This window comes from Aphelocoma coerulescens, chromosome 1 (assembly GCF_041296385.1).
Source record: "Aphelocoma coerulescens isolate FSJ_1873_10779 chromosome 1, UR_Acoe_1.0, whole genome shotgun sequence".
NCBI lineage: Eukaryota > Metazoa > Chordata > Aves > Passeriformes > Corvidae > Aphelocoma > Aphelocoma coerulescens.
The window spans coordinates 99,220,446-99,235,877 of NC_091013.1; the positions used below are offsets into that span (position 1 = coordinate 99,220,446).

A 15,432-nucleotide genomic window follows, 5' to 3' on the forward strand; every position below is an offset into this window, starting at 1 on the left:
CCCTGTCCACCTATGTGCCAAAAGACTCGCAGCCTTAGGGACTGAACTCCTTGCTCTCACACACAGGGGTAGCGGTGATCTGGCACGTGAGTGAAGCTGAAGGTTAGTACTGGTGTCTATAACTTCATTGTATGCAAAGGCCCCAGTATCTGATGAAAAGGTAGCTCTTAAGCCCATGGTTAAGTACTTCCATATCTGCAATCACACTGGTGCAGAAGATCGAAAAATCTGCTTGTGGTTTCAGATAAATGTAGAAAACAGAGTCTACATTATTGAATTAAGTATGAAAGTTAATAATACAGTCAGCACAATTGCACAATGTAATTTCATTTAACACTAAATTCAATTTATGTTACACTGTTCTCTATCTGTGTCCATTGTAAACATACAGCAGATTTCTTTTTTTTTTTTTTTTTGGTTGACAATGCAAAACACATTAACTGAAGTTATCAGCAGAGAAGCTGAAGGCTCTGGCATACGAACAAAGGACAGCTGGGGCTTGAGGCTGTGGGAATGTATGAAAAGGAGCCACTAGTAGGCAGCCCTTGAAACAACCAGCAGTGCAGCCATTTAGCAGCCTTTGCACGGCAATAAGGTATCCATAGGTTTCCATGTCAGAGCTCCAAGAGTATCTGGCACCCTGCTGGTGGTGTAGGACTGGAGGCAGATGCTGATAGCTCTCCATCCTTTAATCACCCTCCAGAAAGAGATCCAGTCCAAGCCATGATGTGGGCAGTCAGTCTGACAGCCACCCCAACCCTGGTCCTTCAGAGCAGGGCTGGTTATACCATTGCTGACAGGCTGTTTTCATTTCCCTTATTACCGTTAAAGGAGAAACACTGGAACATAAATTTTTGGCACAGCCCTGACTGCCAGCAAATGTTGCTGCTGTAGAACTGCGTCATATATGCAAAGCCCAAGTTACAGATGCAAGCTGTCTGAGCTCTCCAAACTAGAACCAGGCCTACACCAAAGCTTGGGACCCAAGCACCCCACACCCTGGGGGTCTCCAAGACTTGTTCATCACGTCTAGATCAGCCTGTGTGGTACATCCACCCTGTGCACTGCTGGTGTTTCATCCACTACAGCTGTTCCCCTGAACCTTTGAGAGCTGTGATACCACAAGCAGTGAAGTCCCTACTCCTTGGTTTCCAAGTTCAGATGAAATCAGCTGCTACCAACAAAGAGAAAACATTTGCTAAATCAAAATATGTGTCCTGATCTAGAATCTGCAGGCAAGATGCGATTCATGCTGTTTGCAGGGGGTGGGGGAGAAGGCAGGATCAAAGTGGGGCTCAGTGCATGCAAACCACACATCTGCCTCCTGCAGTGCTCAGTAAGGGAAATGTAAAGCAGGAGGCAACATGCAAGAGTTCTCTGCTAATCACACAGCGCGAGCAATGGAAAATCAATACAGAACAAGGAGCTGAGCTTGCAACATGAATGTTAAACAACAGTAACACTGTGCCACAGAAACACACAGATCCAGGTCCCAGGAACCAGAAACAGATTGAGGAAGTAACACAAACATCATCCAAAACAAGAAGGAACAGCAAAGTAACAGAAGCAAACAGATGGCTTCTGTTCCTGTTGTTCCCAGTGTCTTTTTGCTCTCACTTGTTGCCATAGAGGCTGGTATCTGGGTCTCGAAATGTGATGCTCCACTGGTGAGAGAGGGTGGAGAAAATGCAAGAATTTACATTATTAATAATTTCCTCCACAGTATCCATTCTGGCAGCAAAGTTTCTCCTCTCTTGTCCACTGGACATGCTTTGGCAGACACTGAAAGGCCAAGGAGCTGTCTTCCCCTCAAAGCCCAGCCTATTTCCTCCACCTGCCAACACATGTACTCAGCTCTCAGCACTCTGCTGCCACAGCTCTCCTTCACTGTACAATAATACAATCCCACGTCTTTTCCCCCAAAATTCCCGAGTTCAACTGTCCCTTTTGCTCCTGTCACAAGGATGAGGGGATGCCGCCTTAAATATCCACACAACCTACATGACTAGAGCCAGGAACAGACCCCACAGAGTGCAGGCCATGTGGCTTCCCAGCACATGAGCAGTGTGAAAATGTAGATCAGACCCCAGCAGCACATCACACACACAAAAAAAAGAGGACTAAAGCATTTCTGAGCCAGCCCAAGAAGCTGTTCTTGTCCTGTTCTCCTCCCACCCCCTGCCGCTTCCTTCCTTGAATGGAGACAAGTGTTTGCATAGCCACATAGTGAGGTAGGTCAGGAAAGAGATCTAGATTGAAAGCAATTTGGCTCCATAAAAAGGTTTCTTTTCAGCTTGATCAGTTCTTGAGACAGAAATCCCCAGTGCCACAGTTTCTAATTTTGAGAGAGGAATGAATACAGCTCTTCATTCTTTTGCAGCAGATTAAATGAGCGTGTGGCATTTTCATTTTTCCAAGGGGACTTTAAAAAAAAAAAACAAAAAAAAAAAAGCCTCATCTTTTTCCTCCACTTTGCCTTTAATGATCCTTCAGCAGTTTTCCCAGGACTTCCTGCATGCATCACTAACCAAAAGCACCCAAAAGCATACCCAAAAGTATGGCCACGCCTTCATTTTGAAACATCACTACAGAAAGGCAGCATTAAAAAATGTCCTAATGAACACAAATGCAGCCTTGTGTGGCACACACTTACTTGTGCTATGGACTTGCATGCACCCCCATGCTCATCCCAGCATGCTCCTATCCCAAAACACATCCAAGGGTAAGGAAGGAAAGCCACAGGGCCCAGAAAAGCTGCTTCACATCTGTGCAGCAGGTTTAATGATTGGCTCCAAAGGGAGTCTGTTCTTGAAGCAAGATACTTTTTTCCTGAGTGACAGGCCACCTTATCCGTTCATGTATGGACAAGGCAGCTTCACAGTGAAACACACAATGACAAAATCAGGCAGAAGACAGTGTGCTGAAGGGGCTGTACCAAACAGCCAAGCAGTATCCAAGTCCACCTCTCCTTTGTACACAGCAAATTACTGTTGAATTATTGTTACTGCTTTCCCTCAGAAATACTTGCCTATGCTACAGCAAAGGATTTGCCTGCTGCAGCTCTCAGAAGCATTTAAGAACCTGCTTGTGGAGCCAGAGCTGGACAGAGCTACCACGTTTTTGAGACCACTAATGACAAATGAAAACTTTCCTTATTCTTTCATTCAAATGCAGTTGGGACAAGGCAGAAGCAGCCACTGCACAGCCACACAGCATAGAAGAGTGTCATATGGGCTAGCCGTGTGCTCCTTCCCCATACTACAACCAAGGGACTGGTAAGGGTTTCTGCACATGTCTCCCTGTGCTATGTTTGAAGACAACAGCTCCTCTTCCCTCCCCAGCCTCAGGGAGTGCTGCTGGCTGGCCTTGCTCTCTCTTGCAAGAAGGAGCCTCAAGTGGGGAGAACAAAGGGGTTGGTGGCTTCAAAACTTCTCAAATGAAGCAGCCCTTTTTCTAAAGCAAGTAACAAACAAAGCCAAAAAGCAGCATCAGATGAAGAGATAGAAAGTGTTTTGGGTGCTACAGGCTCAGGATGACAGCCTTTGAGGGAGCTGTGGGGAGTGTGGGAGGGGGCTGAGGGGAAAAGCTGAGCTCATTGCATCCCAACCAGACAACATCAGGCAGGAAACAGATGTAGAAGAAACCACAGAGGGGTACAGCTACAGCAGAATTAACTCTCCAGCAAATAGGGGAATCTCACACACACAGAGCTGACCTGCATCGTAACAACAAGGCATCAAGTCTGAGACTTGGCTTTACACAGTCCTGGTAGCACCTCCCAGCCCAACATCTAGACACCAGCATACCAAACAAAGCAAGCAAACAATTCAGCCTTTTTCCAAATCCTACCTGGCTCTAAGCATGTGAAGCAAAGTTAGGTGCGGATCGGTAGCAGTTCCCATGCAAAAGACTGGACCATCTTTTACCATCACAATAGATGCTGTGTGCATTTCCATTTTAAAAAGTGGAAGTAGTACCTGGCTGTATACCTGAAATCCCTGTTTGAATCTCCCACAGTTAAAAGCACTGGGAATATTAAACTCCATTTTGATTTAGCTTCTCTCACTCTAACAGCTTTGACTCTTCCAACAGCCTGCTCTTACAACACTTCTGTGATATAACCAGAAGCAAGACTATTCTTTGTGACTGTTTTCTTAAGCAGTTCAGAGTGTTCTGCCCCAGCTAAAGATGGTGCACAAACTTGTGTCTTGACTTCTCTGCTGGCCCATCCATCACCAGAAAATTATACTGTTGTTATTACAGGAACTGAGAGCCTGATGTGCAGCTTCCATTGACTTCAGCAGAGGCACCATGCGTTTTTCTCCTCTGGAAACCAAGCTGGTTATCAAGAGGCCAAAACGTGACTCTAATGTTAATCCTTCAGGACTATTATCTGTTAGCCCCATTGCACTTGTACATTTCAATAAAGTTTGGCACAGTGAAATGTTTTAGTAGAGGGCGTTAGTACTCACTTCCTTCTGCATGGATGCCTATCCGTGTCCAAAGTCTGGGCATGGACACTGCTTTCTAGTGAAGCTTTTCTATCCCAAAAGATCACTTGCCTTCAGTGTGGATTCAGTGCTAGCAGAGAGACAGGAGGGACTACGTAAAATTAGACACCTTTTACTCATTGGTATTGCCAGCCATCATTCGTTTACGTCTGATGTGACCTTGTCCTCTTACATGCTGCTATTTAAGCCATTGTTTGATAATTTTAGTGACGAGGAAGAGAAGTTTCTTTTTCCCTAAGTTTCTAGCCCTCTTACCAAAGAGAGACTTGAAAACATAACTGAGATGCACACTGAAGTTTCAGAAAACAGAAAGCAAACAGAGAACCCAAAGCACTGATTTTATGTCGTGGTTTTTGTGGCCTGAGTCATGATTTTAAATGCTTGTGTGCACTGACAGCAGTCTGCCCCCGTAAGGAGTGTGACCAGTGTCTGTGTAGAGACTGCCAGCAGGAAAAGGCCAAGTAGGGTCAAATGCAGTACTGACAGGAACTGACTTGAAACACAGTAAATTCAACACATCTGAGTTTCTAACCAGCCACCAGACTGCCACATCTGTCCATCACCACTGACCTGTGTCAGATCTGAAGAATCAACTTAGGGCTAAAGCCTTTGTATCAGATTTTTGGCTCCTGAGCTACTTCACTGTACCTGCTAAAGTCTTCCTCTTTGATCATTTTTAAATACTTTGTAGTTCTGCTGCAGCTTTTATTGTATTATCATAGCTCTTTCTAACAGAGGTTTAGGTACATGTGTCTGGTAAGGGAGACAATGGGATCTTCGGCCGTCTCTGAAGAGAACCATAGCAAGTTACTAAAGAGTTAAATGAGAGGAGAGGAAATGCTGATACCTTTAGCAGAATATAATTCTCTCCACTGGAATTTGGCAACAACACAGGGACTAAGGTCCCTACAGAAAGCACAAGCTGCTCGTCAACAACCACAAGCATGCAGGGACTCAAGTCGTGCCTCTCCTCTGCAAAGCATCGCACTAGTAGTGCAGCACCCCCTAACTGTAAAGGTCATGTACTAACCCAGAGGGGAAAATTCCAAACTGAATTGTCTACACCAGCCTTGGCCATCGCCTGTGCTCCCTTGGCCAGCACCAGCAAAGCAGGCCTCTGCCTCTCGTCGCCTGTGCAGAACCAGTCACACACAACGGCACTGCAGGATGGAGTAAAGCAAACCTGAGCACGGAAAGCACAACCAGTATGACTCATGTCCTGCTGGGCCCACAGCATCTTCTTTTCCAGTTAACCCTTCTGGGTGCATTTTAAAACCTGCTTTCAGAAAGGTCCACAACAAAATGTTTGCTGGACAGCAGCCAAAGTGCTCTCCTGCTCCTCATCACTCCCATGAACAGATACCCACAGTCTTACAACTTCATTGCTTCCTAGGGAACAACCTGAGCATGCATCACAGTTAAACACAAGTACTATGTAAAGCAGAGAGAAAGCTACAGCTTTATGTCCCTACAAAATTTGCTGCTTACAGGAGCACTGACTTGTCATCAGAAATAATTCTTAGCAGGAAAATTCAACTCTCCCCAAATCAACCATCTCTCACACCCTAAATGCTCTTCTAATTTGGTATAGTTACGGGTGGCAAGTTTGTGATGTCCTGGTGACATCTGAACCTTCATTTTTTCCCAAGACATCACTTCAGCATTTTTGGTCATTCCTATTCATCCTGAGAGTCCTACTACCAACAAAATAAATATCTCTAATGCTTTAATTTCTTTCCCCCCTGTCCTGATGAATCAAATTGTACCCATCTAACTTACACACTTACCAATAAATCTATAACAACTGAGTCTTTCATTTCTGGATCCCACAGCACTGGGAATGGGATGTGCTACTGAGCAAACAGTAGTACTGCATAAAGGAAAGGAACTTCCTATGCTCCCCCACTGCTCCTCAGCATGGAAAGATAAGTAGGTTGGAACTGTGAACCATGCCACAAATGAGATTTGAGAAAATGTCCTTCCTTCTTGTTCTCAAAAAACTATTTTTAAAAAACTTCGGGATTTTAGGTAGAAGATTTTGCTCTTTTGGCCTAATTTCAACTGCAGTAACTATGGTTTTGCCTTTAAAATTCCCCTTGCTGCTTCAAAAGAATATACTGCCCGTGCCTGCCTTCCCTGTGTTGTTTTCCAGTGCTCCTGTAAACAGCTGTAAATAGTTTCTCCACCACAGATCTATGGTAGCATTGGATGGAATTTATCTATCTGCACCTCACACAGGCAAAGGGACATCAGCTCATTAAGTCCATTATTTTTTGCCATTTCAATTCAGGTGCTGTTAAGAGCTATATAAGTTAAGAGATACAGGACCTGCTACAGACAACCCACAATGCAACGGAATAACTGGTTTCCCCCCATACCTAAGTAAATGCATATATATAACATTTTATCTCAGTGATACATTTACTGCCCTCTTCACTGTGCAATGGAAAGTACTCCTGCTATGTAGTCCATCCCTCTGCCACTGTGGTTCCACACTGCACTTCATCAGCCATGCTCATCAGCAAATGAAAGACCTGATTGTACAGTTCTCACTGTACAAAGCTGACATTGCTGCTAGAAGTCTTTCTTTTTTTGCTTGAAATAACCTGACATCAGTAAAATTGGTTAATTCAAATTGGAACATAATGCTAAACCTGGATCATAATGCTAACATCAGGGATGGTAACAGGCATGCATTTATTTTTCCCTCTTGCTAAACTGCAGGTCTTTCTGCTGGACAAACTCAAACCTCTTCTCTTGCCATCCAACCCACTTTAAGAAAAATCGTTCTGCTCCTTCCCTTATCAAGGACTGACCATTTCAAACTCAGGACCCTCTTATTTCATTGGAGTTACCTCTTGTCTGAGCTACTGTGTTCTCATTCAATACCTGGGAGCATGAAGGTCAAGGGGAGAAGGAATGAAAGACAACAGGCAGGGTGGTGAACATGTTAGCTCAGATGCCTCCTGCACCACACACCGTACTCCACCCCGTAACCTAGTCTCCGTCCTGTCTCCATCCAGCAGTCCAAGGACAACATGGGAACTGTACTGGTGTCCAGTTCCTCCCTACAGTCCTGCAAAATTCTAGTCTCATGGACTTAAGGTGGATTTTGAAATCATGGAGGAGGCAACACTGAGCACAGTTCAGATTTCCAAACCTGACTCCCAAAAAGCCTGCTATTCTCTCCCACAGCCAGGCAGATGGGAGAGGGCATCACAGCCAATGCCAGACTGTCTTTGTACACACTTAGGCAGCCCAAGAGCCCCAGCCCAGTCCTTTGCACACACACAGCATTATTCATGCAAGGGTCATGCAGATGCATCACCAAAGCAATCTTCCGATCGTTCATTCATTGTGAGTAATGGGGCAGTGACTCCACGTCCCAGGGATAAACCAGCTCCAGGTTGTCTAACCCTTAGCTTTTGGAAAGGTCTGGTTTGCAGTTGTACCAGTAAGAACAGGGGAACACGCGCTTGGCTTTTCTACGACCAGAGTGAGAATAAAGAAGCATTTACCATCCTGCCCAGAGCTCTCGAGATACTCCGTCAGGTCGCAGCCGAACGCGCTCGCGGCTCCCTTCCTCTTGAGTTTCTGTTTGGCTCCCTTGTTCTTCATGAGGTTAGTCCCAAAAGAGGTTCACCCCCCTCCTGCCTTGCCCCCCTCCCCCCGGCCTCACGCTGGGCGACAAAAATCTTGCTCTTCTCCTCAGACCACCGCCCGTGTCCCGCTCCCAGGGAGCAACATCGGGGGTCCCGTACAGCGTCCAGCCAGAGAAGTAAACATTAATCCCCACCAGATGTTGGGCTGCTCCTGAGGCAGAAGGTCAGGGCGAGAGGAGGCTCCACAGCCCGCAGCAGCAGCGATCATAGCCTGAGGCCAGAAGGGTTCTCATCAGAGGCAAGTGGGTGGTGGATGGGTGCCCGCATCAGAGCTGGCAAGTTGGGGGCAGGAGATGGTGAGGGGGACGTCGTTCCCTCAGCGCAATCCCGGGACCCTCCACAGCCACCTTCTGGGTTTCGTCAGTCGCGCTGTCGCCACTTCCAAGCAGAAAACGTCCCAGTCTGGTCGTCCTCCTCTTGGCTTTCGGAGGAGACTGGAAGTTCAAACAGACTAATGAAAAGGGACTGGGGAAGAGTATGCACAAGGCTCCTCTTTGGCTCCCCCCCCTTCCCCTCCTCCTGCCTTCGGACAGTTGGAGGAATAAGAAACCAGCTTCCTGTCCTGACTCCCGCTCACTGCCTCTCTCCTTTCCCCCGTTTTACAAATCCTAGGATTATCCAGCTCAAAAAAATGCTGAAAGGAAGTTAGTTGAGGAGGGGGGCGGAGGACGGTTTTTGGCAGTAAAATGCGCGCGTGTGTGTGCGTGTGTGTGTGTGTGTGTGTGCGAGCGAGAGGCTGAGGGAAGGCGGGGAGAGGAGTTGGGGAACAGGGATGGGGATCGGGGGAGGAAGAGGGAAAATTTGCCCTGACAGTCGACAGATAACGGGTTGCCTGGGAGGAAATCACTGCGGGGCGGCGCAGCCCGTGGCGCGGGCAGGCGCTTCCTGCTCTGCCAGCCCGCAGCTCGGCAAAGGCCCGACGAGGGTCCGGCGAGGAGCAGAGAGACCGGGAGCCTCTCCAATAAACCTCTGTTCGCCGAGTCCTTCGCTGCAAGGCGCCTTCCTTCCCCCAAACATGACTCTGTCACTTCGGGATCTGCCTTCCTATAGAGAGGTGCAGGCTGGAGCTGCTGAAGTGCAGGAAGGGGGCAGAGAGTTGGGAAACTCAAGAGAAGGGGAAGGAGGGAAACCTTCAGCTCCCTCCTCCCCGGCAAGCAGAAACAGATGCTGTCCGGGCATCTCAGTTCACATACTTTTGAGTCAGCTCCCAAAAAAGTCTCCCCCTGACCAAAAAAGGGGTTTAGATAAGGAGCTGAAATGACTCAGTACAGCAAGAAGGGAAATGGGACAGGTCCGCCTTCAGGTCCTGAGCCTTGTCTGTGTCATCACCCCCTTCACTGCACAAACGCTTTCCTAGTCCAGTTTTCAATACACACACATGTTGACTCCTAAGAGCAGTTTCTTGCACTTACTTCACATTTTTTAATCCCAGAAGTTCATACTTCTTTACGGGGCTGGTTATGCCCATCAGCATACCCAGGGAGGCAAAATTAACTCCACCAAGGCTTCACTGACCCCTGTCTCACTCTGTACCAAATGTGGCTATATGGGTCTGGGTGGAAAAATGAACAAACGAAAGAAAATCAGGAGATTGCAGCTTTTCACCAAAAATCAGACCAAAGACAAGGAAAGTAGTTTTGGTTTGGAGGAAAACTGGCCAGGAAATAAGACAAAGGTCTCCTTTGACTCACCTGCCTCCACAACCCTTGGCTCTGTACTCTCATGGGACAGAGGAACCCCTCTGCAAATTCACCACCTCACTCACTTGAGAGTAATTTTTCAGAGAAATCAAACTTCTGTCTGAGATCTGACCACTCAGGTTCTGTCTGTTGGTATAGTGACTTTTTTTCTTTAGAAGTGTTGGATGGTACCCCTTCACACATACGAAAAAACACCGAGAGCCCTATTGAAGGACCTCGCACAATTGTAACTCCGACTGTGCAGTTTATCACTGCAATTGTCATCATTATCCCCATTTTACAGCTTGATGCCTGGTGGGTTGAGGGGAAAATGATTTGCAGAAGGTGTCATAGAGATGTTTGGCCTGTCACCTCCCCACTTTCTGCTCCCACTCACAGGCTAAGGAGGAAAACTGAGCTCTCACCACCAGACCAGTGGTTGTTCTCAGGAACCCTCAGTCCTCATGAAACACTTAGAACTTCCTTGAATTTATTCTGGGCTTCTCACAGCACCTTGATGTCGAGTCAGCGCACAGGATCCCTCCCCGCACCGGCGTGCCGCCAAAGCCGTTGCGTGCCACAGTGCATCCTGCCTGCCTGCCAAGGGCCACTCTTCAGACGGCTCACACAGACAACAGGGCGCTCAGACCTGGATGACTTGCCAGGCTATCCTCCCACTGTCTGGGTGGCTGGCTGCCTTCTGTAAGAAGATAAAGCCCTGTCCTAGCCCCCTCAGGGAGGAGGCATGTCCTGCTGCACTCGCCAGCCCTTTCCCACATGGCTGAGTCCCCACACCGGACCAGCGGTGAGAGAACAGGCTCACCGCGGCAAGTAACCACAACATCTTCTTTGAAATCCTGAACTCCCTGCTGCAGACCCCTCTCTCCCTCCTTCCCTGAGCCAAACAAGATGTTTAATCTCACTGTGCTGGTCTCCTCCATTGCTCTGCATCAGATGGAGGTCACACCACTTACAGGGTCTGTGTCCACCTGTACCTTCTCCTGGTGACCCACTACATCACACCCCTGGCCCATCTCCTTTGCCCTCCCTCATCCTAAATATTGTTTCTCCACTCCTCTCTTGCAATTTCATCCAAACAGAACATCTTCAAAAGAGGGTGGCTTTATTTTTAAATAAATACATGAATTCAATAAATAAAATCACCCCCTGCATGAGTAAAGCTTCCTCACGTCACCAGCAAGGGAGTTCTGGCCCCAGGGGCAGAGGAGAACCCTTTGCAGCATGGACCCCCTCCCCTCCCTTGCACAGCCCTGCTCCAACACCCACAGGCCCAGAGCATGGCCACTCAGCAGCACTGCTGGGTCATCACCCTTGCCCCGTGGCATTTATTACAGGCCAGTAGGCATTTTCAGCTGGAAGCACCATTTCTAGGAGCTGCCTGCAGCCGCTGAGGGAGGTGCCATCTTTGAAGCCATGGAAGTGGGTCCTGCTGGCTGATGAACACTGCAGAAATTGAGTGCTTCCATCTCATTTTGGTTATTTGGGGTCTGTGCTCTGCTGCCCTGATCCCAGCCAGGACCCTGGACCCTGAGTGTCCAGAGCCAGGCTGCAGGACCCACCAGCAGCCACCACCACCGTGGTACCCTAGTGGGGAAAGCAGAGAGACTGCCACACCCATGAAAAGAAAAAACAGTATTTGAAGCCCAAGTACAGAGAAGCTAGAAACAAACCAGGGAGTATTCCCACTTTATTCACAGAGGCTCTTTCAGATGCTGAAGCTTTGCTGCCCTGCTGCCTTGTGCTGCTACCCAGCTTCTCGTTCCCATGGAGGGAAGAGAGAGCTGGAGAAAGGAAATGGCATGGCAAGCAGGGTGAAAGAGGCGTGTGCTGCAGCAAGAGAAAGACGACATGAGGAGCTCCAGGAGAGGTCTTGCCAGGCAGGCTGGGCTACAGGGGTGGCTCTTCCCATGCCAGGATAAGGTTCAGCAAAAGGACAGAGGGGAGGTCGCTACAGGATTGCCCAGGGAGCATGTGGCCAGGAGGAGGTGGAGGAGAAGGAGGAGGAGAAGGTCAGGCAAGGTGAGTGGGAGCCAAACAAGGGAGGCTTTACAAATAAAGCACTTCATATCGGAGCCTGGAATCAGTGCTGAGCCAAGGGATTTTTCTGAGGGAAAGGGGGGATGTTCTCCAGAGAGGAAAAAATACGAGGTCTGGATTTGCGCAACCCAGGAGGCAGGGCAGGTCTCTGTACTAGTTCAACTGAGCAGGGCTAAGGAGTGAGCCAGTGTCCTGTATGGAAAAGCTTTCACAGACAAGATCAGGCAAACCTGGAGAGTAAAAGTTCTCAGGCGAGAAGTATGGAAAGCAAAATGGAATTCAAAGTTGAAACAGCTGGAAAAGAAGGGGGAATTTCTCTCCCTCCTAAAAAAAGAGTAGAAAAAGAAAAACGTGAGTCTGCAGAATAAGAGCAACACCAAGCCAAACCAGAGTTCTCATAGCAGCCATCTCTCCACAGAGGTTCCTTCCTCGTCTCTGCTACCATATGCAGAGTGTGATGGCCAGTGGCCCCGCGGTGCCACAGCCCAAGTCTGGAAGCCATGACCCATGATAATTACTTTAATTCCTTCCCTTTGAACCTGTAAATATAGGTCAGGATTTTAAGTTAGTTACAAAGGCCTCCCTGTCAGCAAGGGCCACAGGTTCACACAGGAAGGTGGGGCACCTTCCCACCCCACTTCACTGCTGATCGGCGATGCCTCACCCCCCCTTCAGCTTGAGAACGGATGTGGCGAGCCAGCCTTGTGTGCAAACGAACACAGCACGGATAATGACTTTGTAGTTCTTTACAGTTCTCTCCGTTCTCACAGAAAAGGTATCAGTGACACCAGAAGCCCTCAGAGAGTTGGGGAATAAGCTTTGGCCATTAGGTCTAAGTGTTTCTTCCCCTTCCACTGAGAGCTGGGGGCTGTGACTGAGCCGTCGCACAGGCTATTTCTGGGCACCCATCTCTCCCCTCCCTGCTGCATTTCGTTCATTGTGTTTGAGCTCTTTCCTATCTGTGGCCTTTAAATCTCCACCAATCTGCCAGGCGCCACTCAGCACAGAAGAGGGGGGGAGGCAGACTCAGAGAGGGAGAGATCTGAACCCCTAAAAATAGCCCTGCCGAGTACGTCTGTTTTCCTGACACAGACGGTTCATTGTTAGACTCTGACACGCCAGCTCACCCTCCCTCCCCACCCCTCAGCATACTCTCTTTCCTCTCCTGCCCCTCTCCGGCCCAGTTTCCTGTCTACTCCCATCTCTGTGGCCAAAGCTGGAGTGTATTGTGAAGCCAAAGGCTGGTGTGGAGTCTTTTGTTTCTCTGAGTACAATTTGGACCACAGACTATGGGGTTGGTCCTTGTCACAGGGCACCTACCACTCTTGGTTCCTAATTTCACCCATTCCCAGCCACATGAGCCCTGCCTCCTCAGCTCTCACCTCCCTTTTTGCCTTCCATAGGACCTTCTTGACCTACATCCTGCCATACCGTGTCCTTTGTGTCTCTGCCCTGTGCAACTGTTTTGTCAGCTACTTTGCAGGTGCCAGCACCTCGGGTACAAATGAACGGGGCACCCCACACATGCTACCGAGTCTCCTTGCTGCTGGCTGCCTGTCCATGACGTGACAGTGTAACCACGGATACAACAGCCCTTTGCCCAGCAGCTTCCAGTTATGAGCCTGCACGACAGTGTGATAGCAGCCATGTTGTAGAAGGCAGCCAGAAGAGAGCAAATGGAGCACCCCTTCTACCAGAGAAGTACCCTTCTCCCACTTTGCTGCTTAGGGCGTAGAGCCAGAGGAGTAGATGTAGTCACTGACATATTGGGAGCAGACTGTTCTCCCAGTCCCAAGCAGACTCGCCTATTCCACCTGCCTGGTTATTGTCCCAGGTGCAGCAAAGTCTGAGGTACATAAGACATGGCACTTAGGGACAAGGTTTAGTGGTGGATTTGGTGGTGCTGGGTTAACAGTTGGACTCAATGATCTCAAAGGTCTTTTCCAACCTAAATTATTCTAAGTAGGCTGATATAACATGATATTCAGTACTGACCATACAGAGCACAACTACAAAACATGCAACTGTTTTTAAGCAGATTGCCTTCTCTCACTGTTCACAGCCCTTTCAGAGATGTCTTGCATACAGGAAACAGGATGAGGAACATATCTCCATTCCCTTACTCAGAGCACAAACTTGTCTGAACCATGACATCTGCCTAATTCTATGTTTGTCCAGCACCTAGCACAGAGGATCTCTAATTCTTGACTGGGGACTCCAACTGTTCGTTATTTAAACAACATAAAGACCATTTTAGAAAGGCTTTATGTCTCCCTGTGTAAAACTCCATTGATGGCTCAGTAATATATGATAGTATTGTAAAACAAACATTCAGAGAAAGAAAATCCATCAGACAAGCCACACAGCTAGCAAAAGCTTCCTTCATCTCAGAGGCATGGTCTGAACCTCCTCCTAGCATCTTACCAGTGGGATGACCCGTTTGGTGAGGCAGGAAGACCACAAACCTTCCACGATGGAGACATTCCAAAGTCACACAGGCCTTTTTGAGAGCATCCTGCCAGCAATTTTTTTGATAACTTCGAAGAGACAGCTGGCAACTTTATGCTGAGTACAAGCAAGGTAGTGTGTCACAGAGGTGATTTCTTCAACACATTGCCTCACTGTAAATAACAACAATAAGGATTCCCACTAACCCAGGAAATGTTTTTGCCTGCTTTTTTCCACCTGATCAGCTAACCAAAGAGGCCCACAGAAATTAAACAACTTTCTTAAAACTACATTGTGACTGTATAGCACAGCAAAAAGCCCCATCAACTACACCTATGAACACAGGGAATGTCTAAACCATAAGCCCATTTCTTTTCATGTCTTACCAGCCTGCGAATACAAGTGATAATCAGAATTCTCAAGCACAGACAGGTTCTCTAGGAGCTGAGAAAACTCAATTGGGAAGATTTATCTACCCCTTGCTTTGTCACTATGTGGTAGCTTTGCTACCACAGCCTGAGAGATAGAAGGAGAGTTTCAAGTATCAATCTCTTCCTCCACATTTGCAACCTGCTGGTTTTGTTGCAGTTTCCACTGCCCTTTAGCCTAAAAACACTGTTCTAAGAGTAATGAAAAATCTGTTGAGCCAGAGGCCTATAATACAAAAAAAAAAAAAAAAAAAAAAAAAAAAAAAAAACCAAAAAAAAACCAAACAAAAAACTACTTAGTCTCTCATGTTCTCAGTTCTGCCAAACAACAGCATTGGTAGCACTCTGTAAAAGACCCCACATGTATAATTTCTGATTAGCCCAGCTCACCACCACTCAGAGGACACTGACACCAGCACCCACTTCGCTGCCTGTATTTCCACTTCCAGATGTGCCTCTCTTATCATCCGTTCTGCTAATCATGTTGCCATGGGAGAAGGAAGTTGTGGGTTAACCTAACTGCATAAAAACAGCAGCCTTGCATTATTTTAATGGTGATTCAAGGTTAAGGGATAAGAATTAATCTCTATCATAAGGACTAACCTGGAAGGGAGAAAATAAGTGGGTTTAGGGGTTCATGCCAGCA

General features: G+C 47.6%; 1 protein-coding gene across 2 annotated transcripts in view; it reads right to left on the reverse strand.

Moving 5' to 3' along the window:
• The window catches only part of ARHGAP31 (Rho GTPase activating protein 31), a 73,307-nt gene that overhangs the window by 51,602 nt on the left and 6,273 nt on the right, over positions 1-15,432 (reverse strand). For both annotated transcript variants that reach the window (XM_069020677.1, XM_069020668.1), the window contains exon 3: positions 8,030-8,607. In XM_069020677.1, coding sequence (XP_068876778.1) covers positions 8,030-8,129 — 100 coding nt within the window. In that variant the 5' untranslated portion in view covers positions 8,130-8,607. The remainder of the gene's footprint in view (positions 1-8,029; positions 8,608-15,432) is intronic.